This window comes from Lithobates pipiens, unplaced genomic scaffold, assembly GCF_037356315.1.
Source record: "Lithobates pipiens isolate NorthernLeopardFrog02 unplaced genomic scaffold, aLitPip1_a1.2 Scaffold_18, whole genome shotgun sequence".
Lineage (NCBI taxonomy): Eukaryota > Metazoa > Chordata > Amphibia > Anura > Ranidae > Lithobates > Lithobates pipiens.
In genome coordinates this window covers 378123468-378148404 of record NW_027507758.1, presented here as the reverse complement: position 1 = coordinate 378148404, position 24937 = coordinate 378123468, and the positions used below count along the sequence as shown (strand labels likewise).

At 41.0% G+C, this 24937-nt stretch overlaps 1 protein-coding gene across 3 annotated transcripts in view; it reads left to right on the top strand.

Moving 5' to 3' along the window:
• ERICH1 (glutamate rich 1) overlaps positions 1-24937 on the top strand; it is a 136352-nt gene that overhangs the window by 99007 nt on the left and 12408 nt on the right. For 2 of the 3 annotated variants that reach the window (XM_077487759.1, XM_077487761.1), the window contains 3 exons: positions 1244-1336; positions 22152-22511; positions 24301-24495. In XM_077487759.1, coding sequence (XP_077343885.1) covers positions 1244-1336; positions 22152-22511; positions 24301-24495 — 648 coding nt within the window. The remainder of the gene's footprint in view (positions 1-1243; positions 1337-22151; positions 22512-24300; positions 24496-24937) is intronic. The other variant, XM_077487760.1, reaches the window with a different exon arrangement.

Below are 24937 nucleotides of genomic sequence, written 5' to 3'. Positions count from 1 at the left end.
ATCTCTGCCTTTGCCCCACCCCATGTTTTCAAACCTGCCACCATCACCATAACGACTACCAGATCTTCACGCTGCTCTGGCCCAACTCCTCTCTCATGGAGTCATTGCCACTGTTCCAGCAGAAAAAGATTTTATTTTTTAGTTTCTATTAAAACCTATTAGCCATAGGGGCAAATGCATCATTCTGGACCTAAAAGCATTTAATGTTTATTTGAATGCAAACGTTCTGCATGGAATATGCCAGGTAAGTTATTGTTTCCCTTCTAAGTGACTTTCTGGCCACTGTGGACATTAAGAGCCCCTACTTTCATGTCCCCATCTCTGCGGGGCATCAACCTTACCTGCATTTTTGCTTTGGGCACATAACACTATAATTTCAATTCATTTCTTATGGTCTGCCCACTGTGGCTAAAGTTTTTTTCTTCAAAGGGCTAGACTTTCAGGACATCCCCATAGTGGGATGTCTGGATGACCTAAGATGACACTAACTCAGACTTACCAGTCAGTGTAAACAAGCCTTAAAACCATCGGATTACTACTTTTGAACTCCCTTACTTCTCAGAATTGCTTCTACCCTGTGTCCCTTAATGATAATAAATAAAAAAAATTCCTATAGCCTTACATAGTTACATAGTAGATGAGGTTGAAAAAAGACAACCTATATGTTTGATTATATGTCAGTATTACATTGTAATGTTGTATATCCCTGTATGTTGTGGTCAATCAGGTGCTTATCCAATCGTTTTTTGAAACTATCGATGCTCCCCGCTGAGACCGCCGCCTGTGGAATGGAATTCCACATCCTTGACGCTCTTACAGTAAAGAACCCTCTATGTAGTTTAAGGTTAAACCTATTTTCTTCTCATTTTAATTAGTGGCCATGTGTCTTGTTAAACTCCCTTCCGCAAAAAAGTTGTATCCCTATTGTGGGGTCCCCAGTATGGTTTTTGTAAATTTTGAAATCCTATACCCTCTCAAGCATCTCTTCTCCAGAGAGAATAAGTTCAGTGCTCGCAAACCTTTCCACATAACAAATATCCTTCAGACTCTTTATTAGCTTTCTTGCCCTTCTTTGTACACGCTCCATTTCCAGTACATCCTTCCTGAGGACTGGTGTCAAAAACTGGACAGCATACTCCAGGTGTGGCTGAACCAGAGTCTTGTAGAGTGGGAGAATTATCGTTTTATCTCAAGTTAATCCCCTTTTTAATGTATGCCAATATTCTGTTTGCTTTGTTTGCAGCAGCTTGGAATTGCATGCCATTGCTGATCCTATCATCTACTAGGACCCCCAGGTCCTTTTTCATCCTAGATTCCCCCAGAAGTTCTCCCCACAGTGAGTAGATTGCATTTATATTTTTGCCACCAAAATGCATTATTTACAATTTTTCTACATTAAACCTCATTTGATATGTAGTTGCCCACCCCATTAATTTGTTCAGATCTTTTTGAAAGGTTTCCACATCCTGCGGAGAAGTTATTGCCCTGCTTAGCTTAGTATTGTCCGCAAATACAGAGATTGAACTGTTTACCCCATCCTCCAGGTTGTTAACCACTTCAGCCCCGGACCATTTTGCTGGTCAAAAACCAGACCACTTTTTGCGATGTGGCTCCCAAACAAAATTGGCGTACTTTTTTCCCCACAAATAGAGCTTTCTTTTGGTGGTATTTAATTTTTTATTTTTTGTGCTATAAACAAAAATAGAGCGACAATTTTGAAAAAAACGCATTATTTTTTACTTTTTGTTATAATAAATATCCCCCAAAAATATATTTAAAAAAATGTTTCCCTCAGTTTAGGCCGATACGTATTCTTCTACATATTTTTGGTAAAAAAAAAAATCGCAATAAGCGATTATTGATTGGTTTGCGCAAAAGTTATAGCGTTTACAAAATAGGGGATAGTTTTATGGCATTTTTATTAATAATTTTTTTTTTTTACTAGTAATGGCGGCCATCAGCAATTTTTATTGTGACTGCGACATTATGGCGGACACATCGGACATTTTTGACACATTTTTGAGACCATTGTCATTTATACAGCAATCACTGCTATATAAATGCAGTGATTCCTGTGTAAATGACACTGGCAGTGAAGGGGTTAACCAGTGGGTGGCAGTGTAGGGGTTAAGTGTTCCTAGGAGCGTGTTACTAACTGTGGGGGGCTGGGCTTTCATTTAGTGAACACTGATCTCTGCTCCAAATGGAGCAGAGATCAGCGTCACTAGTTGCTAGGCAGAACGGGGAAATGCTGTTTACAACGGCATTTCTCCATTCAGCCGCCCCGTGAGACGATCACGGGTATGCCCGCGGCAATTGAGGCCACGGGACCCACGACCAGACTCACAGGGGTCCCGACCGGCACGTGAGTGCGCCGGCGGCGGCACGCTCGCAATGGCAGGGCGGCATTAAAGATTGAACGTACCTGTACGCCAATATGCCTGCCCGTGCCATTCTGCCGACGTACATCGGTGTGCGCCGGTCGCGAACCAGTTAATGAACAAATTAAATAGGATTAGTCCCAGCACAGAACCCTGGGGGACCCCACTACCCGCCCCTGACCATTCCGAGTACTCCCCATTTATCACCACCCTCTGAACACTCGCCCTTGTAGCCAGTTTTCAATCCATGTACTCACCCTATGGGCCATGCCAAAGGACCTTATTTTGTACAGTAAACGTTTTATGGGGAACTGTGTCAAATGCTTTTGCAAAATCCAGATACACCACGTCTACGGGCCTTCCTTTATCTAGATTCTCATTACTAAAATCTTGTATATAGTGCCTTAACATCCCCTCAAGAGCTTGCATACTATTGATATTAGGCTAACAGGTCTGTAAGTCCCAGGAATGTATTTTGGGTCCTTTTTAAATATTGGTGCTACATTGGCTTTTCTCCAAACAGCTGGTACCATTCCAGTCAGACTGCCAATAAAAATTAGGAACAATGGTCTGGCCATTACTTGACTGAGTTTCCCAAGTACCCTCGGGTGCAAGCCATCTGATGATTTATTAATGTTAAGTTTCCCAAGTCTAATTTTAATTATGTCCTTTGTTAACAATGGGGGTTGTTTCCTGTGATGTGTCATGAGGATAAACACTGCAGTTTTGTTTACTAAAGCCCCCCCGATTCCCCTGTGAAGACTGAGGAAAAGAATAAATTCAATATCTTCCCCATCTCCCCATTCTTTGTAACCAGATGTCCTTCCTTAATATTTATGGAGCCAGTATGGTCTGTCCTCCCTTAGTTACTGTTTACATACTTGTATATGTAACATAATTGCACCCTTACGTTTCTTGTTGCATTCTTTATAAAGTCTGAATGCTGATGATGATCCCTCAACCTTGTATTTTTTGAAGGCCTTCTCCTCGCTCTATACCAAGATGTTCAGAAACAACATAAATTATAATAAAGTTGGGAACAGAGCCAGGAACAATGGTGGAAATTACCACCACTAGAATCCCATCCACCATACCTGCACTATCAAGACCCTTGTATTGTCCTGAAATAAATCATATGGGAGTTTTCTGGGAACATAATAACTGCAAGGCAGGTATATGTAAGATCAAAGGCAAGAAATGTTGACTGAGGAAAGTGCTTGTTTTCTTTTGGAGAATTAATATAATTTTGAAAATAGATGTGTGTCACGGAGCTTGGCCAGCAGAATAACATAAAACTGGCCCAATTTATATATGCTTTTTGTAATTATTGGTGTGTGATGAAGCACTTCAAGAAAAAAGAGCCTGGAAAACTTAGATAATGTGAGACTGCTGAAGCGTGCCCTGCTTTCCAATTTTTCAATGATATTTAGCATGTGCTTTTAAAGATATTTCCGACTGAATTCTCTGTGGTTCAAATTAGTCCAGTTTAAATGCCTGTGAAGAATAAAAATTTCTTCCGTACCAATCTTCTCTTCATTTTCCTTCTGCTCGGTACATACTTGTGTTATGTGTGTATATGCAAATGCCCTAAAAAAAAAAAGTTGTGTGCATACATACTGCATTTAGTTCAGACACTCAGTGCTTTGATCACAGCTTTATTTTGTTTTTTTATGCTGAAATGTGTCTTCCAGCTTTAATAGAACACAGAGTGTTCATTCTAATGGAGATGAGCTCGGGAGCTGACCTGCATAACCACTTTTATTCATAATTTCATTTTAGCGTATGCAAACAGCTGTGTGCCAATAAATTATGTTTTGTAATGGTGAAAATAGCCATAAAACTGAGATTAGGGCTTTCCTACAATACCGAATAATAATATTCCTTCAAAAAGGACACTTGAAGCTACTTATTCTATAAAATACTGACATAATTTAATTCATAATAATTGGTTGATATTGAGGGTATTGGTTTGTAAATACTGCAGGGGTAGGCAACCTTAAAGAGGTGGAGAGCTACCTGAACAACACGGGAGAAGTCAAAGATCACCAAGCACAGTGTCACCTTCTCAGACCAGATTTAATTGCCGTATTACTATGTTGAAGCACGTCCATTGCTTGGCAATCGTTGTTTTAAATCAGGTGGTGAGGAGGCAACATATCGCCTCCTCACCACCTGTCAACACACACTCGGCTTTTCAGAGGAGCTGCAGTGCCTGCTGCACTTGTGAATGAGCCCTTAGAGGAATTCGGCAGAAGCAACCTTTAGGGCTTGTTCACACATAAAAAGTTGGTGGTAGTAAAGCAATAGGATATAATAGTAGTCTATGGCTAAGAGCAGCGAACCTGCAGGAAAGCTGCAGGTACACTGCACCCTCGGTGTGGGTAAACTGTAGTGCATCGTGTGAAACAACCCTATACTATTATGCCCAATGTATTGCTTCACACTGGCCTGATGAGCTCTTCTTTCTTGCTGCTGGCACCACACTGGAGAACAAACACTAATTGATAATATTACTCGTGAATATTACAATTTGATCTTTACAGCCTACCAACATGGCATCGTTGATTGTAATACCTGGAACTTTCTTTACGTCAAGGAGCCCAAAACGCCGAAATTTTATGCATTTCTGAAATTGCATAAGTCATTTCATAATCCCCCCTGGGCCGACCAATCGTGTCTGGGTATCAATGTTGTACCGAAAATGCTAGTGCTTTGGTCGACAAATACTTATGTCCCCATGTCACATCGCTGTCTTCATATGTGAAGGACACGATTGATCTTCTCCGTATTCTTGAAGGCAAACAACTACCTAAAAAATACTTGGCTTGTTGCCCTTGACGTGGAAAGTTTGTATAACACCATTCCGCATAAAAAAAGGCATTGCAGTTATTGGCAACCAGCTTCAGGAGAGGGGTCCTGGATCTGATTCTTATAGCCAGTTTGTTCTTAAATTGTTGGAGCTCATCTTGACACAATATTTTTATGTTCAGCCCCTCCCACTTCCAGGTGCAAGGCGTGGCTATGGGGACTAAATGTGCCCTGTCTTCAGGCCAACCGGTACCTAGGGGGTGGGAGAGGGAATTATTTTATAATATCGGTTCGTCTGATTTGATACAACACGTTATATCTTGGCACAGATATATAGATGACATGCTTTTTTCTGGTCTGGCACTTGAGATGAACTCTCACAGTTTATTGACTTTCTGGCCATTAATGACTACAATCTAAGGTTTATTATGGAGTGCAGCCAATCAAAAATTACTTTTCTTGATCTTGAAATTTTCATAGACTGTGAAGGAATATTATATTCCGCCCTGTACTGTAAACCATCTTCCAGTAACACTATTATTCATGCCAGCAGTGCGCATCCCAAGCCTCTGCTGAACTGTATTCCTTATAGCCAGTACTTGAGAATTAAGAGGAACTGTACACTAGAGGTTGATTATCCCCTCTCCCCTCTGTCCCCCACTGCCATGCCCTGGTCCCTTTTTGTGCTGGTCTGGCATTATCAGCTCTCCCCATTCACTTCAGCAATCATGCCGTCTTTGGCTGTATGGACACCCAAGGGCTGGTTCCCTTTTCTGAGCACCAGCCCATTTGTTGGCCTCTGTCCCTGTATAGGTCGCCCTCTCTCCACACTTTTTCGCTGGCCTAATTCATCAGCCCCTTTGGTAGGTGTGTCTAGCTGGGCCTGTGGTATCGTAGGTTTCTGGCAACTCTCCTCCAATGACGCGGTTTTCATCATGTGATGTTTGTGTCACTTAACGCGGGTTCCCTTCTGCATGGCATTATGGGAATTGTATGCCCTGATGCGGTGACAGACGTATGCTCAGACGTCTTCTCTGTCCGCTCCCGAGCGGTGACTCCACACGCTGATCGGGTGGGGGCTTATAAGAGCCAGCCAGTCCAGCTCCAACCTCGCTGGACTCCAAGGGCGCCTTACAATTTTGTGTTGGGTTCACGGTATGTACCATTGTTTGTTTTTGACGATTTATTTTTTTCTTTCATTGATATGTCCCATTATCACACTCTCTCCTGCTCCTCAGGTGTTTTCAGCCTGCTTCAATTTCCGCTGGATGTTTGCTTCACCCTGACGTGGGAACTTGTCACATACATTTTTCCTTTTCTCATGTGGGCAAGTGTTATTGGGATTATGTCCTCATGGCATTTTACCAGACCCATGTCCATGTTTTTTATTTTTCTTATTTTATTGCTTATTAATATTTCCTTTTTTTTTCTTTTCTTTTTCTCTAGTTTATCAATACTTTTACCGTGATTATTTTATTACTTGCTGTGGTTACCATTGATAAGAGATTTTTTGGCGCCCCTGTTTTTACATGGATTTTAATTTACACTTTGGAGAGTATTGAGGCTATGTTAGTTGTTGCAGCAACTGGTTGCTGATTGTCCTCGGGGGGGACTTGGCGCTAGGCTTGCGTATGGGAGATTCTAGGTAGGTATTGGCAGATGGACTTATATGTGGGGGGTTATCCACTGTGGGGAGTTGTTTAAGCCATGCCATGCTCTCATTATTTCAGTTAATTATTTGTTAGTGTTGTTCGGTATGATTATTTTCTGCAATAACATTCTAAAATGTATATTTTGTGTTTTTCATAGAGTCTACATACATGTACAGGTTTCTAATATCATCCCCCAAAGAAGCCAATGCTTTGGTCAAACATATAGGGATTAATTGCCTGTTTTATTTAGTGGCCTTCCAACACCCCTGGCCAATTTGTATGTACAAACTGTTTTATGATTGTCAACACACCTGTGTATGTATTTCATGTTTAGATTTTTGTAAGAATAAAATACTTTCTAAGTTTATTTCCTAGTGTACTACATACGTTCTTAGGCACCTTTTATAATCCCTGTTCTCTATCCCTCCTTACTTTGCTAATAAATTAGGGATGAGGTGCCACATACCCTGAGGACTTTCCACCCATATCCCATTTATACATTGGAGACTACTAGCTGGGATAAGAGGTGGAGTGCAGTTGGTATTACTCCACATGGGACAGGAGCCAGCACTACAGAGAAAGCATCGGTTTATGCGGCTCTTGCTCCCTACTAAAGCTCCAACTTTACAAGTAATTCCTCTGTTTAATGCTCTGAAATGGTGGGTTAGCAAGCCCAGACCCCGATCTACCAGTCACCTGTCCATGATCTACAGGTTGCTGACCCCTGCCGTAGTGTAAGCCTGGTGATGGGCGTGCCATATTCTTCAGGCACACATTACTTTTATTATATACGTATATACATATTTATATATGTATATTTTTTATTACAGAATTGCTTTTTTTCCCATACAAGTCAACGGGAATGCAAAAGCAAATTATAGGTTGATACAGCCTAAATTGGTTCTAAAGGTTCTAGGATTTTTACCTTAATACATTCTATACTTGCGTGAGCCCCATCTCGATCCAGCAATGTTCATGAGAGCAGCAATTCTCCTGGGTCTCTCTCTCCTCGTTGGCTCACACAGGTGTCAGTCACAGCCAGTGAGCAAATGAGAAGAGAGTGGGGGGGTAAGACCAAGCTAGTGTGTGAATGGTCACACACAGCATTGCTCAGGAGCGAGTCTGTTCAAGTGCCCCTATAGCAAAAGGCTTTCTATTTTAAGCAGGTGGGAGGAGCCAGGAACACTGACACGGGACCCAAAAAAAGAGGATCTGGGCTGCTCTGTTTAACCACTTTTCACCTGGCCTATAGCAAAATGACAGCCGGGCGGTGGTTCAGTTATCCTGAGTGGGGGCGTCATATGACATCCAGCAGGATATGCCGCGATCACATGCCCTAGGGGACGCACAGCGATTGGTGGTGTGGCGTGTCAGTCTGACACACCGCATCACCAATCTCCGTATACAACTATGTTGGTGTCCCTTGTCAAATTTACATTGTATTTTTTTAAATGTAACTGTCTACTCCCAAACTGTCATTCAAAGTAAAACATGAGCCACAAAATTAAAAACAAGAGCTAAGCGGGACTTTAAATGAAGTACGGGGTCTTTTATTGAAAAAAAAAAGGAAAAATTGTATTATTTGTTTTTATAGTAAGACATGATTACATGTATATTGAAGAGGTGCGCAGACAAACACATTATTAACATTAGCATTTTGCTTTATACAATCTTATTGACCAATACAGAATAGGTTATAAAAGCGCACCTCCATTATAAACATATAACAATCAAATATAATAAAAAGTTAAACAAATAATGCAATGTAGGCAACAACTTTGAACCTATGACTTCTTGGTTGTTGCAATAAATTAATAAGAAAAACATAATTGATGCAATGTTTCAAAAATTGATGCTAATTGAAATTGGGGTACCAAAATACACGGCAATTGTTAGCTCTACGCGTTTCGTGGCTTACTACCGCTCGTCAGGAGCAAGCTCGTGATTGGTCTTAAAATACAAAGTAATAGTAAATTAGTATTTGCAATGATGGAGCATGGGGAGGTTGCCACTTAATTGATAAAGTGACTTACAAAATAGCCCAAAAATTGGGCAGAACTTCCAGCAATGGGAACTGCTAGAGCTGAGATAAAACCGTCTCATCCGGGGTTGAGGCAGGGTTCAGACCATCCCCCAACAATGTCAGGGGGCAGGCCAGAGGGAACCGAAACAGACATCCTCAACACAGGTCCACTAGGTGCTAAATGTATATGTGTGTTACCCAAATCTGCAAAAGAGAAAAAAAGGAAAAGTGTAATGGGTCACAAAAACAAAAAAAAAAACCAAAAGCAGAACACTGAGTGTGGATTGAACGTGTTGAATGAATATAACTAATTACTGAAAAGTGTATGTGAATGAAATATACATAAATGATTGGGAAATAGGAGAAGGCTAAATGTGTGTTAAATAAGTGGGAATGGATGATGGGGAAATACAAAATCATCCAAATCAAATGTGTAAAAAAGTATGTGCAGTGCTCTGAATGAAACAATGTGTGTGCAAAAAGGAAAGAAGAAAAACGAATCAAAAGCAAAAAAATAAAAAATAAAAAAAAATCACATGAATAAAACTCTATTACCCATATGTAGAGTTAAAGCGGTTCTTCACCCTAAAGGGGAAGTTCCGCTAATCTTATCCCTCCCCCCCTCCGGTGCCACAATCGGCACCTTTCAGGGGGGAGGGGGGTGGGGGGTGCAGTTACCTGGATAATCCAGGTAACTGCACCCACTTCCGGCCAGACCGCCGCAGACCCCCGCAGACGCTCCGCCCCCCCCCCGTTGTGTTCTGGGAAACACACAGTTCCCAGAGACACAGCGGGGGACCATAAGAGACGCGCAGCGCGACTCGCGCATGCGCAGTAGGGAACCGGGCAGTGAAGCCGTCATGATTCACTTCCCGATTCCCTGACAGAGGATGGCGGCGGTGGCAGCAGCGAGACGAGCGATCGCTCGTCATCTGCCGCCGACATCGCTGGAACCTGGGACAGGTAAGTGTGATTTTATTAAAAGTCAGCAGCTGCAATATTAGTAGCTGCTGGCTTTTAATATTTTTTTTTTAGGTGCAGCTCCTCTTTAAGGAGTGATCTCTTCCTAGTGGAGCACAGTGGAGGAGTGAACTGTCTGTCTGTCCCAGCTCATATACCCCAGGCCCTGGGCGGATCCCCGCCAGCGTCATGCATGATGTCTTTTGCAGCTGTGAGAAGATGAGGGAACACTCACAGCTGAGGATAATCCATACCTCAGTGGGTGCCCCTCCATCTTAGCTGCAGCATCAGGTGGAAAGACACCTGATGCTGCAGCTAAGATGGAGGGGCACCCACTGAGGTATGGATTATCCTCAGCTGTGAGTGTTCCCTCATCTTCTCACAGCTGCAAAAGACATCATGCATGACGCTGGCGGGGATCCGCCCAGGGCCTGGGGTATATGAGCTGGGACAGACAGACAGTTCACTCCTCCACTGTGCTCCACTAGGAAGAGATCACTTCTTAACTCTACATATGGGTAATAGAGTTTTATTCATGTGATTTTTTATTTTTTTTTGCTTTTGATTCGTTTTTCTTCTTTCCTTTTTGCACACACATTGTTTCATTCAGAGCACTGCACATACTTTTTTACACATTTGATTTGGATGATTTTGTATTTCCCCATCATCCATTCCCACTTATTTAACACACATTTAGCCTTCTCCTATTTCCCGATCATTTATGTATATTTCATTCACATACACTTTTATACTTTTCAGTAATTAGTTATATTCATTCAACACGTTCAATCCACACTCAGTGTTCTGCTTCTGGGTTTTTTTTTTTTTTTTTTGTGACCCATTACACTTTTCCTTTTTTTCTCTTTCGCAGATTTGGGTAACACACATATACATTTAGCACCTAGTGGACCTTTGTTGAGGATGTCTGTTTCGGTTCCCTCTGGCCTGCCCCCTGACATTGTTGGGGGATGGTCTGAACCCTGCCTCAACCCCGGATGAGACGGTTTTATCTCAGCTCTAGCAGTTCCCATTGCTGGAAGTTCTGCCCAATTTTTGGGCTATTTTGTAAGTCACTTTATCAATTAAGTGGCAACCTCCCCATGCTCCATCATTGCAAATACTAATTTACTATTACTTTGTATTTTCAGACCAATCACGAGCTTGCTCCTGATGAGCGGTAGTAAGGCGCGAAACGCGTAGAGCTAACAATTGCCGTGTATTTTGGTACCCCAATTTCAATTAGCATCAATTTTTGAAACATTGCATCAATTATGTTTTTCTTATTAATTTATTGCAACAACCAAGAAGTCATAGGTTCAAAGTTGTTGCCTACATTGCATTATTTGTTTAACTTTTTATTATATTTGATTGTTATATGTTTATAATGGAGGTGCGCTTTTATAACCTATTCTGTATTGGTCAATAAGATTGTATAAAGCAAAATGCTAATGTTAATAATGTGTTTGTCTGTGCACCTCTTCAATATACATGTAATCATGTCTTACTATAAAAACAAATAATACAATTTTTCCTTTTTTTTTTCAATAAAAGACCCCGTACTTCATTTAAAGTCCCGCTTAGCTCTTGTTTTTAATTTTGTGGCTCATATCTGATAGGGATGGAGGCTATGACCTCATTTAAAGTCCCAAAATTTCCCCCTCCCCTCTCCCCACCATGTTATCAAAGTAAAACATATAGCCAAGTATTATTCTCCACAATTTGTTGTATTGTGCATTAAATAAAGAAAACAAACAAAATTAGACACGCTATCTTCCAATAGAACTTAACCAAAAAATGCATTCTATGCATCAAAAATCTAGAAAATATAAAAAATCAAATCATTATTCAACCCAAAAATATATGTGTCCTGCTTCTTAATATAGGGCAGTGATGGCAAACCTTGGCACCCCAGATGGTTTGGAGCTACATTTCCCATGATGCTCAACTACACTGCAGAGTGTATGAGCATCATGGGATATGTAGTTCCAAAACATCTGGGGTGCCAAGGTTCGCCTTCACTGACATAGGGGGTCAACAATGCCAACAGTTGGTGAAAGCAGGAGTCTGTCATCCGGAGATAATTCCGAAAATTATCCGCATTATTCTCCTGGAGCTCCCGCAGCAAAGGCATATCCATGGCCAATAATCAATAAAACGGCCATTCAGAAACTAACTGAAAAGCACAAAATGAAAAGTGTGAATCAACACTCGCCAGACTTTTACTAACACATAATTAGCGGAAGGAGTCCAAAGGGTGGTGCCTGACAATTGAACTTCCTCTTTATTGGCTTGTAGTACGCCACTATGTTGGTGTTTGTTGGCCGATAACTTGTACTGTTTGGATGCAAGATAAAATCCAGGCGCATGCCCTTCGGACAAAAGTCTGACACTTTGTATGTGGAAAATCTGATCGTGTGTATGTGGCTTAAATCCTGTTTCCACCAGTATGGGTTAGCCCAGTGTCTGCATCCATCTTTGCTATAAAAAAAAATTTCAGAGCACAGCAGGATTTTCTCAGAGCCAGAAGACTGTGGGCTATATTACTGTACCAGAAATTATCTTCTAGTAAGGTAACCCATTGTAGTAGCATTTTCCCAGAGGTTGTTGGGATGGCTACCAGTGTCAGGCTTAATGAAATGGCAGCCACATTTTATGATAACCATTTAAGACTGTAATATACAATGCACTGCAAACTGAAGCAGATTTTTACATTGATAACAGGATGATATTTGCACATTTACTTTCCAAAACATACTACTAGTGCTCAAGCACCACAAAACCAAAAACACTATTTAATTCATTTTTAATATTCAAAGCAAACTCTACCATCCATCTATGTCTCCATGCTTTATTTTGTTGAGAAATCCCTTTGAAAAACACTCCCTAACATTTCTGGCCATGGCAATCTTGAGTAAGTGCAAATGTTTCATGTAGCATTTACTTCCTGGAATCCATCTATCTTTGCACAAACATGCATGCAGGAGAGTATGTTCTTAGCTGAGAAAATCCCTCCTCCTTTCCTGAAGACTCCTGGGATGTATGACTTAATTTTTCTTGTTTACCACCTGACCTCATTAGCACACCTTCACCCATTGCCTAGCTTCCCAAGTGTCCTTTCAGATGGGCTCAGGGTGCATGCTAAACTTTCTGGGAAAATGTGCAGTCCACAGGACACCCCTGATGTAGTGCAAGCACCTGCCTGATTAGGTTCAGAGTGATTGGGTAGATGGTGTGTCCTTATATTATATAGTTTTGGTAAATCTAAAGGAGATTATACAGAGATAGTACAATCAGATTGTATAGCTTACAATATAGCCACATTTATACACCTAAAATTACCTAGTTGCGCTAGGTCGTTAATTGTTAATGGCACACCAAACACAGAAGCAAACACATTTTGCACATAAATAAACAGGTGACAAATGCAATAAAAAAAAGTACAAAAATGTCCCATGAGCTACTTTGCCAGGTGTAGTGCAGCCCATTGAAAGCAACAGGCTGCCCTATGTGTGTCACTGGGAAAACGAGCCCCAAAAAAATGCGCTCCCACTACTCTAGGTGTGAATGGGGTCTGAAAGTGAAATTGGTGTGTTTACCCAAGAGCAATGCGGCTCCATTCACATCAGTGTGTTTCCAAATGCATGGAAAACCACACAGAAATTGTGCACTTTGCCATGCGTTACAGAAATGTTGTAAATTTGCATTGTGTTTGTGTTGTCATTACATGTTAAAGGCCCCCCAAGTGCGGCAAATGCACCGAAAACTGCAGTAACACACCACGCTTCAAAATAAGTTCAAGTGAATGGACTGCCCTATGCGTGACGAGTGAAAACGCTCCAAAACAAATGCATGCGGGAATGTGAGGCTTCGCTATGTGGAAATGTGAACAAGGCCTGACAACTGATTGTACCCATCCACTCCCTCCTATTTACTTGTATAAAGATGGCCATACACTATGCAATCTGATTGTACACTCTCTGTACAATTTTCTTTAGCTTTACCAGACCTATTGAATAGAAAGACAAACCTGAACAATCCATTCAATTAGTATACAATCAGACAGGCCCTTGTACTACATAGCTTATGGGAGATCTAAGGGAGATTGTACAATCAGATTGTATATGAAGTGGGTCAAAGGTGGTATTGTAATGAGGGAGGTGTGGTCCAGAGTGGTGAACACGACCTATCACACCCTCTTCTGTCATGCAACAAGAAAGTGAAGGCTTCTGGGAGATGACCTAACAGGAAACTGTCAGGGCTGGCTTAGCCCTTCCTCCTCTGGGCTGGCCGCTCAGCTGTTGGCTAATTGCCAGTTCTCTTCTCTTTCCACAGTTACCAGCTGTTCCCGATGATGCTCACCTGACCTGCCTATTTAAAGCCTTCCAGCTCACTTTTGCCTTTACCTTCGCTTTGGTCACATCACAAGGAACCATCTCCTGCTGTTTATTTTAAGACTGGCTTGCTGACATCCCTCCTGGCTTCTTATCCTGCTTGCAGTTGCTCTCCTTGGATCCCTAACTTCTGGCCTGGCTGATTTCCCGATCTTGTTAATGAACTTTGGACTGGCTGACTACCCGATCTGGCTACTGGACTCTTGCTATTCTTGACTACGCTTTTTCTATTTACCTTTTTATTTTTATTAATAAACAAGTGTGATTTCATTGTACTTCTGTCTCAGTCTGTTTCATGGTTTCTGACAGTACGCGAAGGCCATGAATTCAGAAGATACAGTCAATCCACTTGTTGGTAATATTTTTTCCAGATTGAATGAGCAAGATCACCGCATGGATCAGTTTGCCTTGGCATTACAAATGCTCCTGAATCGCACTGCTCACCTGGAATCCCCCACGGTGGCTGCTCCGGTACAACCTGAGTCAGAGGCCGTCCCTGCTGCTGCGCCAGTCTCTGTGCAGGCACCCGCCTCGAGTATTTCCTCTATAAGAGGTATGTCTGGTTCTGCTCCTCTTCCCCAGCGATTTGGGGGCGATTCAGTTCAATGCAGAGGGTTTCTCAATCAGGTTGAGATATACTTCTAAATGCTGCCCCAGGCTTTTCCCACGGACAGAAGCAAAGTAGGTTTCGTGATATCTTTGCTTTCTGAGAGAGCCTTGGCCTGGGCTAACCCTCTATGGGAGACGCAAAAACCTGTTGTCTTGAGTTACCCTCAGTTTGTGGCCTCCTTTGAAAGGGTTTTTGATGTCCCTGCATGCTCCGCTTCTGCTACCAAATGCCTCATGTCCATCAAACCGAGTACGAGAACTGTTGCCGACTACGCCATTGAATTCCGTACTCTGGCAGCAGAGGTTGCTTGGAATAATGAGGCCCTCGTGGCTGCTTTTTCTCATGGTCTCTCGGATTCCATCAAGGATGAGATAGCAGCCCGAGATATACTCACTGAGCTGGAGAGCTTGATCTTGTTTGCCATCCTCATTGACTCCAGACTTTAGAGAAAGACTTTCTCTTAAGGAACGCTTGCGGAAGCCTCCTGTACGTTTGCCTCCGAGCTTTGTAGTCCCTCCCATGCCTCCTGGTGCCAAGTTGGTCAGTGAAGATGAACCCATGCACCTGGGTTTCATGTGTCTCTCTGCGGATGAGAGAGCCTTTAGGAGGAGGGAGAGATTGTGCCTTTATTGTGGCCAGGCAGGTCACTTTTTGAGGTCTTGTCCTTCCCGTCCAGGGAACGCCCGAACCTTGAGGTCCTGTCATGGACAGACCTTAGGTGGCGTTTTTTCGTCCCCAGTTATCCAGAAGGATAAGCCCCTGGTTTTGGTCTCTCTTTCGTGGGCTGAGTCGTCCATCGAGATACAGGCGCTAATCGACTCTCTGGGGCTGCAGGCCTGTTCATTGATGCTGCATTTGTTTCGCAGCTCTTGATTCCGCTGCAGCTGCGTGACACTCCACTTGCCATTGAGGCACTTGACGGGAGACCTTTACAGCCTGCCCATGTGACTCATGAGACGGTTCCGTTGTCCACGGCCGTAGGGGCTCTTCACTATGAGATAATCCAATTCCAAGTTATTTTCTCACCCAGATTTCCGCTGGTTATTGGTTATCCTTGGTTACAGAGGCACAACCCCTCTTTTGATTGGCTCTGTGCTGAGGTTCTCTCCTGGTCACCACAATGCAGTGAGACATGCTTCCTTAAGGTATCCAAGGTCCTGTGCACCGCTTCACTCCCCTCCCTGCCGGAGGAGTACCGTGATTTTGGCAATGTCTTTGATAAAGGTCAAGCCGGTAGTTTGCCTCCACACCGGCCTTATGATTGCGCAATTGACCTTCAACCTGGTGCCATACCTCCTCGTGGCCGGGTTTACCCTTTGTCGGTCTTGGAGGATAAGGCCATGGAGGAGTATGTTGCTGACGCACTTTCTCGAGGTTACATCTGCAAGTCCTCGTCTCCTGCTGGTGCTGGTTTCTTCTTTGTGAAAAAGAAGAGCGGTGAACTGAGACTTTGTATAGATTATAGGGGTCTCAATGGTGTCGCGATTAAGAATGCCTACCTGATTCCATTGATTACAGAGTTATTTGATCGCCTCAAGGGAGTAACTTCTGTACTTCTGTCTCAGTCTGTTTCATGATTTCTGACAGAAGTGAATGCTGATACAAGCTACAGGAAGTGATGGCATCTGAAAATCCATTCAAAGATACAAAAAAACTGAGAGAAAAGCACGTTGGGGTGGCTGGGCCAGGAATGGCATTTGAAAACGCTTCTAGTTCTTATGAAAAGTGAAATTCTGCCTGAAAAGGTGAACTTATCCTTTAAATAGACAGACGTACACTATAATACAAAACCTATTACAAGTCCTGTCAAAAGATAAACATACAAACTATACTGTCTAATTTAAAAAAAAAAATCATTAAATATTAAACTAAATTTTATTCAAATTATAAAAATATAAAATTGAAATATTTAAAAATTACTAAATACTAAAACATTTTTAGCCCTACAGCTTCCGTGACCTTACTTAATTGGTTAATAGTTTGGGGTCTTTGGCCTGAATTCTACACAGAAAATTGCTGACGGGGACCCATCCCCTCCCTTCCCCTTCTCCACTAAGTTCTTTCATTGCTTTTACTGCATTGGTAGCTTCTTCTGCTGCGTTCATCCAGGAGAGCCAAAGCGATTTAAGAGGACCGGCATCTCTGCATTTGTTCGTGAGCCAGCAGCCTGCACAATGTGGGACATACTTTACAGGTAAGTTAGGTCACTAAAACTGTAGGGGGCTAAAAATCATTTTAGCTAAACTTCAGCATTAACCTCTTGCCAACAAGCCACCGTCCTTATACTGCAGCAGGTTGGTTCTCCTGCGCAAACTGCCGTACGTTGGTCTGTGCAAGGAGGATAGCGGGCACAGGCATACTTTATGTTCGCTGGTGACCCGCGATCACTGTGTACAGAGGCAGGGTGGGGAACTGCCTAATCAAGGCAATTCCCCGGTCTGCCTAATAACATGGCAGGTATCTTCTGCTTTAACTGACAATTGCGTCTTCTTCTTCTTCTTCTTCTTCTTCTTCTTCTTCTTCTTCTTCTTCTTCTTCTTCTTCTTCTTCTTCTTCTTCTTCTTCTTCTTCTTCTTCTTCTTCTTCTTCTTCTTCTTCTTCTTCTTCTTCTTCTTCTTCTTCTTCTTCTTCTTCTTCTTCTTCTTCTTCTTCTTCTTCTTCTTCTTCTTCTTCTTCTTCTTCTTCTTCTTCTTCTTCTTCTTCTTCTTCTTCTTCTTCTTCTTCTTCTTCTTCTTCTTCTTCTTCTTCTTCTTCTTCTTCTTCTTCTTCTTCTTCTTCTTCTTCTTCTTTAACTGACAATTGCGTCTTCTTCTTCTTCTTCTTCTTCTTCTTCTTCTTCTTCTTCTTCTTCTTCTTCTTCTTCTTCTTCTTCTTCTTCTTCTTCTTCTTCTTCTTCTTCTTCTTCTTCTTCTTCTTCTTCTTCTTCTTCTTCTTCTTCTTCTTCTTCTTCTTCTTCTTCTTCTTCTTCTTCTTCTTCTTCTTCTTCTTCTTCTTCTTCTTCTTCTTCTTCTTCTTCTTCTTCTTCTTCTTCTTCTTCTTCTTCTTCTTCTTCTTCTTCTTCTTCTTCTTCTTCTTCTTCTTCTTCTTCTTCTTCTTCTTCTTCTTCTTCTTCTTCTTCTTCTTCTTCTTTTTCTTCTCAGTTTAGGCTGATATGTATTTTTGGTAAAAAAAAAAAAAAAAATCTCAATATGCGTATATTGATTGGTTTGCACAAAAGTTATAGCGTCTACAAAATAGAGGATAGATTTATTGTATTTTTATGTATTTATTTTACTAGTAATGGCGATGATCTGCAATATTTTTTTGTGAATGTGACAATATGGCGGACACATTGGACACTTTTGCCACATTTTTGAGACGATTGACAATTATACAGTGATCAGTGCTATAAAAATTGCACTGATTACTGTATAAATGTCACTGGCAGGGAAGGGGTTAACACTAGGGGGCGATGAAGGGGTTAACTGTGTTCCCTGACTGTGTTCTAACTGTAGGGGAATGGGACTGACTGTAGGAGATGACAGATCATGGTTCCTAGCTATTAGGAACTCATGATCTGCATCTCCTCTCCTCACGGAACAGGGGTTTGTGTGTTTACACACACGTCCCTGTTCTGCCTCTTGTGACCATCGCGACCACCGCTCACGAGCATCGGCACCCCCGCAGAGCAGCGGGCACGTGCGCCTGCTATCCCGCTTTAAAGGAGCCGACGTATAGCTACGACGGCTCGCTGGAACGTGCCGACCTGCTGCCGTATAATGACGGTGGCTGGTCGGCAAGTGGTTAAGGGGCAAATCCTTCTGGGGCTGAAGTGGTTAAAATGTCATCTATTTTGCATGATTTGATAGTATAGTTTGGATGTCTTTGTTTTTTTTGTGTTGTTTTGTTTTTGACAGTGTAAATTGTGAAGTTCTGCTATAGCGTTTGTATTTTGGAGTACTTTAAATCAAGTTCTAGAATATTTTGAAAAGTATTTGGACAATTCATGTTAGTCGGTGTTCGAGTACAATCCATCCTATCCTGTTATCTATATTTTGTGTCTATGTCCGATTGTAGTGTATTGTATGATATAGTCTCATAAGTAATTAGGATAAAGTGTACTGCCATTTCATTAAACCTGACATTAATATTAGTCCTATCAGCCTCTGAGAACATGCTAGTATATTGGGTTACCTTTCCAGAAGATAGAAGCTAGAGTATGATTTTCATTGAAAAAGATACGCCAAATGTAAGGTAATGAACCTACCAGCTTTATTGTTTCAGTTTTAATTAAACAAGTCCATCTTCTACCCTGTAATACTCTGTAAGTTGTTTTTGCTGCTGTGCATAGACTTCCAGTTAGAGGGTGGCTATATCCATTCTCCATGGTCCCACTAAATATAGGAACATAGGTGAATATTTACTAAAACTGGAGAATGCAAAATCTGGTGCAGCTCTGCCTAGAAAGAATCTGCTTCTAGGTTTTATTGTCAAAGCTTAAAGCTGAAGTTAGAAGCCGATTGGCTACCATGCACAGCTGCCCCAGATTCTGAGTGCTCCAGTTTTAGTAAATCTCCCCCATTAGTCACCCTCTATTGCCCACTTTTTTAGATGGACAAGGAATTATGGACTATGGGTTTGTAGTGTGCATAGAGCAGTCCACGTGGTCGCAACTAATGTGCACTGTTCGTTCCAAACAAAAGGAAGGGGGGAGGGGGACAGGTTCATTAGTTAACAGAGAACATTAGTTTGCAGAGGACATTCTTTTTTGATTCAAAGACATTGCAATAAAGACAGAAAACCACAGTAAGAAACAATTTTATGAAAAATGACAGGGCCATTAAAGTGGAACTTCAATTTCTGTTTACTATTATGTGTCCCCGGCACTGCAATCTTGAATATGAGAGCTGGCTGTAGTTTCCTGAGGAACCACAGCTGGCACCCCAATGTACATGCATGAGCTCTGTTCTTTGTGAATGGTCCTGCAGCCTCCTGGGACATGTGATGCTTCTCAGGAGGCTGCAGGTAGGGGCAGGACAAGGGACTTCATCCTTGTCTAGGTGAGGATTGTGGGGGTGGGTACTGAAGCTTCCTCTCCCCCAAAAACCTGTAACTGATGAGGGAAAGTGTTGTACCACCAATGGGCCTTCACTTTTTGAATGACGCTCCGCTTTAGTCTTTGGACATGTATTGATTATTTGTGGAGAATAAGGGTATTATTTAGTGTCGCCTCAAAGGTTGTGCATACTGAGTTCCCCTTCTGAAAATTCAGCCAGTTATCTGGCTGTCATGCTGGCCCTGTAGCTTCAATATTCAGTCGCTGACCTGGAACAAGTATAAAAGATAAGGACTTTTTCTAATCTGCATACTTTTACCATGTCCATGATTCAGAAATAATGAAGTCAGTGGGGTCAGTCAAGCAACTAGCATTTTAAGAAGGTCAGCAGTAGTGGTAGCCTTTGTATTTATGTCATGAAAAGATTACTTTTAGCATTTTGTAATGTCTTTTTATTGGCCAAGACACTGTACTGCTCTTTCCTTCTGTCTGCTTCTCAGAAATGCATTTGTGTGTTGCTTCAATTAACCTTTTTATGCTGCACATAGTAACCTTCTGCTTCATTTAATGAAGTAGAAAGTGCAAAAGTACTTTGGATATATAGGTCTGTTTCTAAAACAAACAGTAGCTAGAACTACCAATAGAAGAAATGGTTGACCCTGTATGTCATGTTCTTCAAATATAACCTCACCTATTGACAAGCTTATATTTCAGTAGCAATTTGAACTCCAGATACCCAGTAAAAAAAAAAAAATCATGAGTTTATTTTCTCGTTTTAGACAGCAAGAAAATAATTTTTTTACAAATGTTTTATTTACAGGTAATTTAGCCACAAATGGCTCTCTAACTGTGGAATAGAAAAATATGCTCTAAAAATGCAACGTAGATATGTGTCTCTGGAGTTGACCCTTGTTAGAAGGCTGTAAAATTTGCATTATTACAAACCCTGTAGGATTCATTACAACATAATTTACTACCATTAGTTTCAAATCTAGCTCATACAGGCCATGTTAGACGAGCAATTTGTCATGGAATTACTAACATACCTCACTGCCTGAACCAGCTAGCTGTTACTCTCTTGCCATCGATTGAGATCCTGCAGCATTAGTGAGGGCCAGTGAGGGAGCGATTCCTTTAGGATAAGTGGTTCCCTTCCCTAAAAAAAATAATTTTACTGATGATGTCTTACCAGTGACTCAATTACACATAGAACATCACCTTTACTATACTTATTTAATTATATTTTTAATAGTAGCAGTGAAGGTTGGAAGTTAATGTAACATTACTGTAACTGTGACAGAAGCAGCAAAATGAGGATAGGTTGCAGGGAAGGTAAATTTGACAGGGTCAGCCATATTGTCAGTGCAACATTGTGACCAATGACACCAAACTCTTATGTGACCTAACCCAGCATCAAAATGGGTAATTATTAATGATGCTGTATAAGACTTGGCTGCCATGAGTCAATGTGAAATAAGAGTTTTCATACTCATCTGTGCTGTTCTTTTCCCTCGTTCCCTCTCACCTTTCAAGATGCCATACGTCCACAATATGTGGTTCCATCTGTTTTTTATATCCTTACTGTGTCCTAGTATCCTAGGCGTGCACACAGGGTGCTTGGTGTTCTTGGGCACACCCTAATCACCTTGTGCGCATTAGCATTATCACTATCACTCAGTGTGCAGGCAGGGAAATGGGAAAGATCTCCCTCTTATTGGCTATGCCCTATGTCCTTATGCACTTCTTTCACTGTGATGGCATTTTATATATATATATATATATATATATATATATTGTGTGTGTGTCTGTGTGTGTATGTATGTGTGTATATATATATATATATATATATATATAATACATGATTTATATAGCACCAACAGTTTACGCAGCGCTTTACAATGTATGTATATATAATGGAGAGAGAGAGATGTGTGTTTGACCTTTGGGGTGCACACACTAATCCAATAGACTGTGCACACCTATGCCTAGTATGTAGGATCCAGAGGGGGGAATCACAGAAAGCCACAGGGGATTATGTTTCAAATATGTATGAAAGTGCATCAGATGTGGAAGATTATAGGAACGAGTGGTAGGACAACTGAGTATAAACCCTCTGATTTTGCAGGTAGTGCTTCTTTTTTACAGTGCTTGTAATCCAGCAACAGAGTCGCGTTAATTGCCAGAAGATTTGTTTTTTGTCATAGCACCGTTATTTTGGTTACCATAAGTTTAATATATTCCAGACTAGATTATCTAAATAATATAAATGTCATAACTGAATTGATTTTCAGACAACCAGCCAGTGAAGAGGCGAAAAAGACGCAGGCAACAGAAGAAAGAAAATGCTGCATCCCATTCTGCCCCTGACAGCAGAAACCACCAGAAACCCACAGAGGATCAAACTCTGAAATCTGAAGGCTGCTTCATTAATAAAAATAAAAAGAGGAAACTACAAAGAAAGAGGCAGAAAGAAAGGTTGAAAGCAGCTGGTCTTTGGCCAAAGATGAAGAGTGTAGAGTTAACAAATCAGCTTGAGACAGGGATGGTGGACACAGTGGAGCAGTCCATTGCACAAAGTGAAGAAGAGCTGAAGAAAACAGAGGACTTGTTGGATTTCCTGCAAGCAACTCAAGAGATCTACTTCACTGAATGTATGTTACATGTTTTGTTTCTGTATACGTTTCTGAAATGTTTAAAATAATGAAATGTACTACGGCTTTATTTAAACCTGAGATGATTAATGCCTAATGTTTTGCATTTGGACCTGATTGGATGGTCCATGTATCCCTATGCACCAGTGGGTGTAAACAGACTTGTGTCCGTTTTACACCCACCTACCTCCGATCCAGTCCACTAAAAACAAATGAAAAAGGATCCATCCTTTTCTGTGTAGGTGGATCAGATTCCCTGCTGAGAAAAGTGGGTCCGCTCCATGCAAAAGGGGCCTAAGGCTTAAAGTTTTCCCCCTTTATGATTTTAAACTTGATTCAAAAAGCTTTTGTAGAAGTGAAGTGGTTAATTTTATGTAATCGTTTTATGTATTAGTGCAAAATGGGCCTACTATTTTATTTTTATTTTTTTAAAGATGATATCCTTTTGAACTGAATTGCAGTTCTTTGGGGTGTAGGGTTTCTTGGTCCAACACCTACACTGCAATGGTTCATTCAGGTTCAAAATATAATTTTTTTTGGTTTCATTGTTTGATCAACTCATTCATCACTAGCTACAACACCGTGTTGTTTGATACAGAATACCTGGAATTATGAGATGACCTTATTTAGAGTTAAATCAACAAAAAACAAACTTCTTCCGGTAAGACAATTGCATAATGTGCTATTATGCATCACATACTAGCACACTATGAAATACTTACCTTAGAACGAAGCCACTGCTGACAAGGCTTCCATCTTCCTTCTGGGTTCACGGACTCCAGCTGTGTGAGTGACCAGAGCCCTAATGACATCACTTCCGCACATTTGCGTGGGAGCCCTTGGTTCTGGCACAGTGCTCTAAAGGTAGGTACAGTATGCTGGAACCTTTAGAGCGCCGGGGATGTCGCAGGCTGCATCCAGTGTGAATATCTTCTAAACAGTATCTGTTTAGGAAATATTCATTTTACCTACAGGTAGGCCTTATTATAGGCTTACATGTAGGTAAAAATTCCCACAGTGGACTGCTTTAAAGTGGTTCTAAAGTTTAACCTAATGCATTCTCTCCATTAAGGTAAAAAAAAATCCCTACTACTTGTCCTAAAAATTCCAGCTTCCTGGTAACAGGTTCTTTTTGTTTTAATAGAGTGAATTAATGTCTTAGGACAAGCATGAAGTAAGTGACGTCAGAACTCCAGGTTTAACATGCACTGTATTTTCATTGTTGGTAAGCCAACATTTTTAAGGCAGGTGGCCTGCATGACAGCCCAGCAATAAGTATTTTCAAAATGAGATCAACAATAGCAGCCTTTAAAATTTATATTATTCCAGATTTTTCTTTTAAAGTGGATGTAAACGCTCACATATACCCAGTGAAGTGAACAGCCTGAGATGATGATACGCAGAGATGAAACAAATCTCCCTACATACGTTTTACATGTATATCTTCATCTTTCTATACTGTTTAGAAAGTGTGAATTGACCGGCTGTCTGCTAATCTATTTATAGCACCTGCCCGGACATAAATTTCAAGCTGGTTTTATCACGTGTCAGAGAACTTGTCAGAAGTTATCACTCTGATAACAGAAGACCAGAGCAGTAGAAAGCCACGGGACTCAGGGCTTTGGCGAGAGATAAGAAGACACTGCAGATATGTGCCCAGCTCAAATTTCATGAATCAGGTTTACATCCACCTTAAGTCATATTCTTATGCACACTTAATGTATTTACTGTATGTTGTACACAAGCATTATTTAACGTTCATTAGAATATGTAACCTTCATTCCTTTAGGCAAATCACCATGTGCAGATTCTGCTCTGTCCACAGAACTGGTGCTGGAAATAATAACTCAAATCAAGTATGGTGCAGTTCCTTTCTCTGAACTGTGCCTCTTACATCAGCTCAAGAGTCTGCTTCTCCTACAGGATATTGAAAGATTAAAAGATTCATTGGACAGCTTCAAAGAACATTCCTCTATGCCTGTTGGTATGTATTTTTTAACTGTTTTATATAATTCACTGACATCGGTGAACTGCTTCTTGCTTATCGGCTTATGCCAGCAGTGCTGTGTATTTCTTTAGAAGCCTTGGAGTTAAAGTATAGACCAGGTAAATTATAAATGTATGTACTGGATACACAAATAGGTTGTGAATGTTTAATTTTATTTTTCAAGCGAGGTAGGTAAATACTTTGATGCTGTATAGATGGACATCTAATAAACATGTAATTTATATAATTTACTGTACATTCATAAAGCATCAGTCTTGTATAATACATTACTACTGAACAGCCAAAGATAAATTAAGAATATATATATATATATATATATATATATATATATATATATATATATATATATATATACAGTATCTCACAAAAGTGAGTACACCTCTCACATTTTTTGTAAATATTTTATCATATCTTTTCA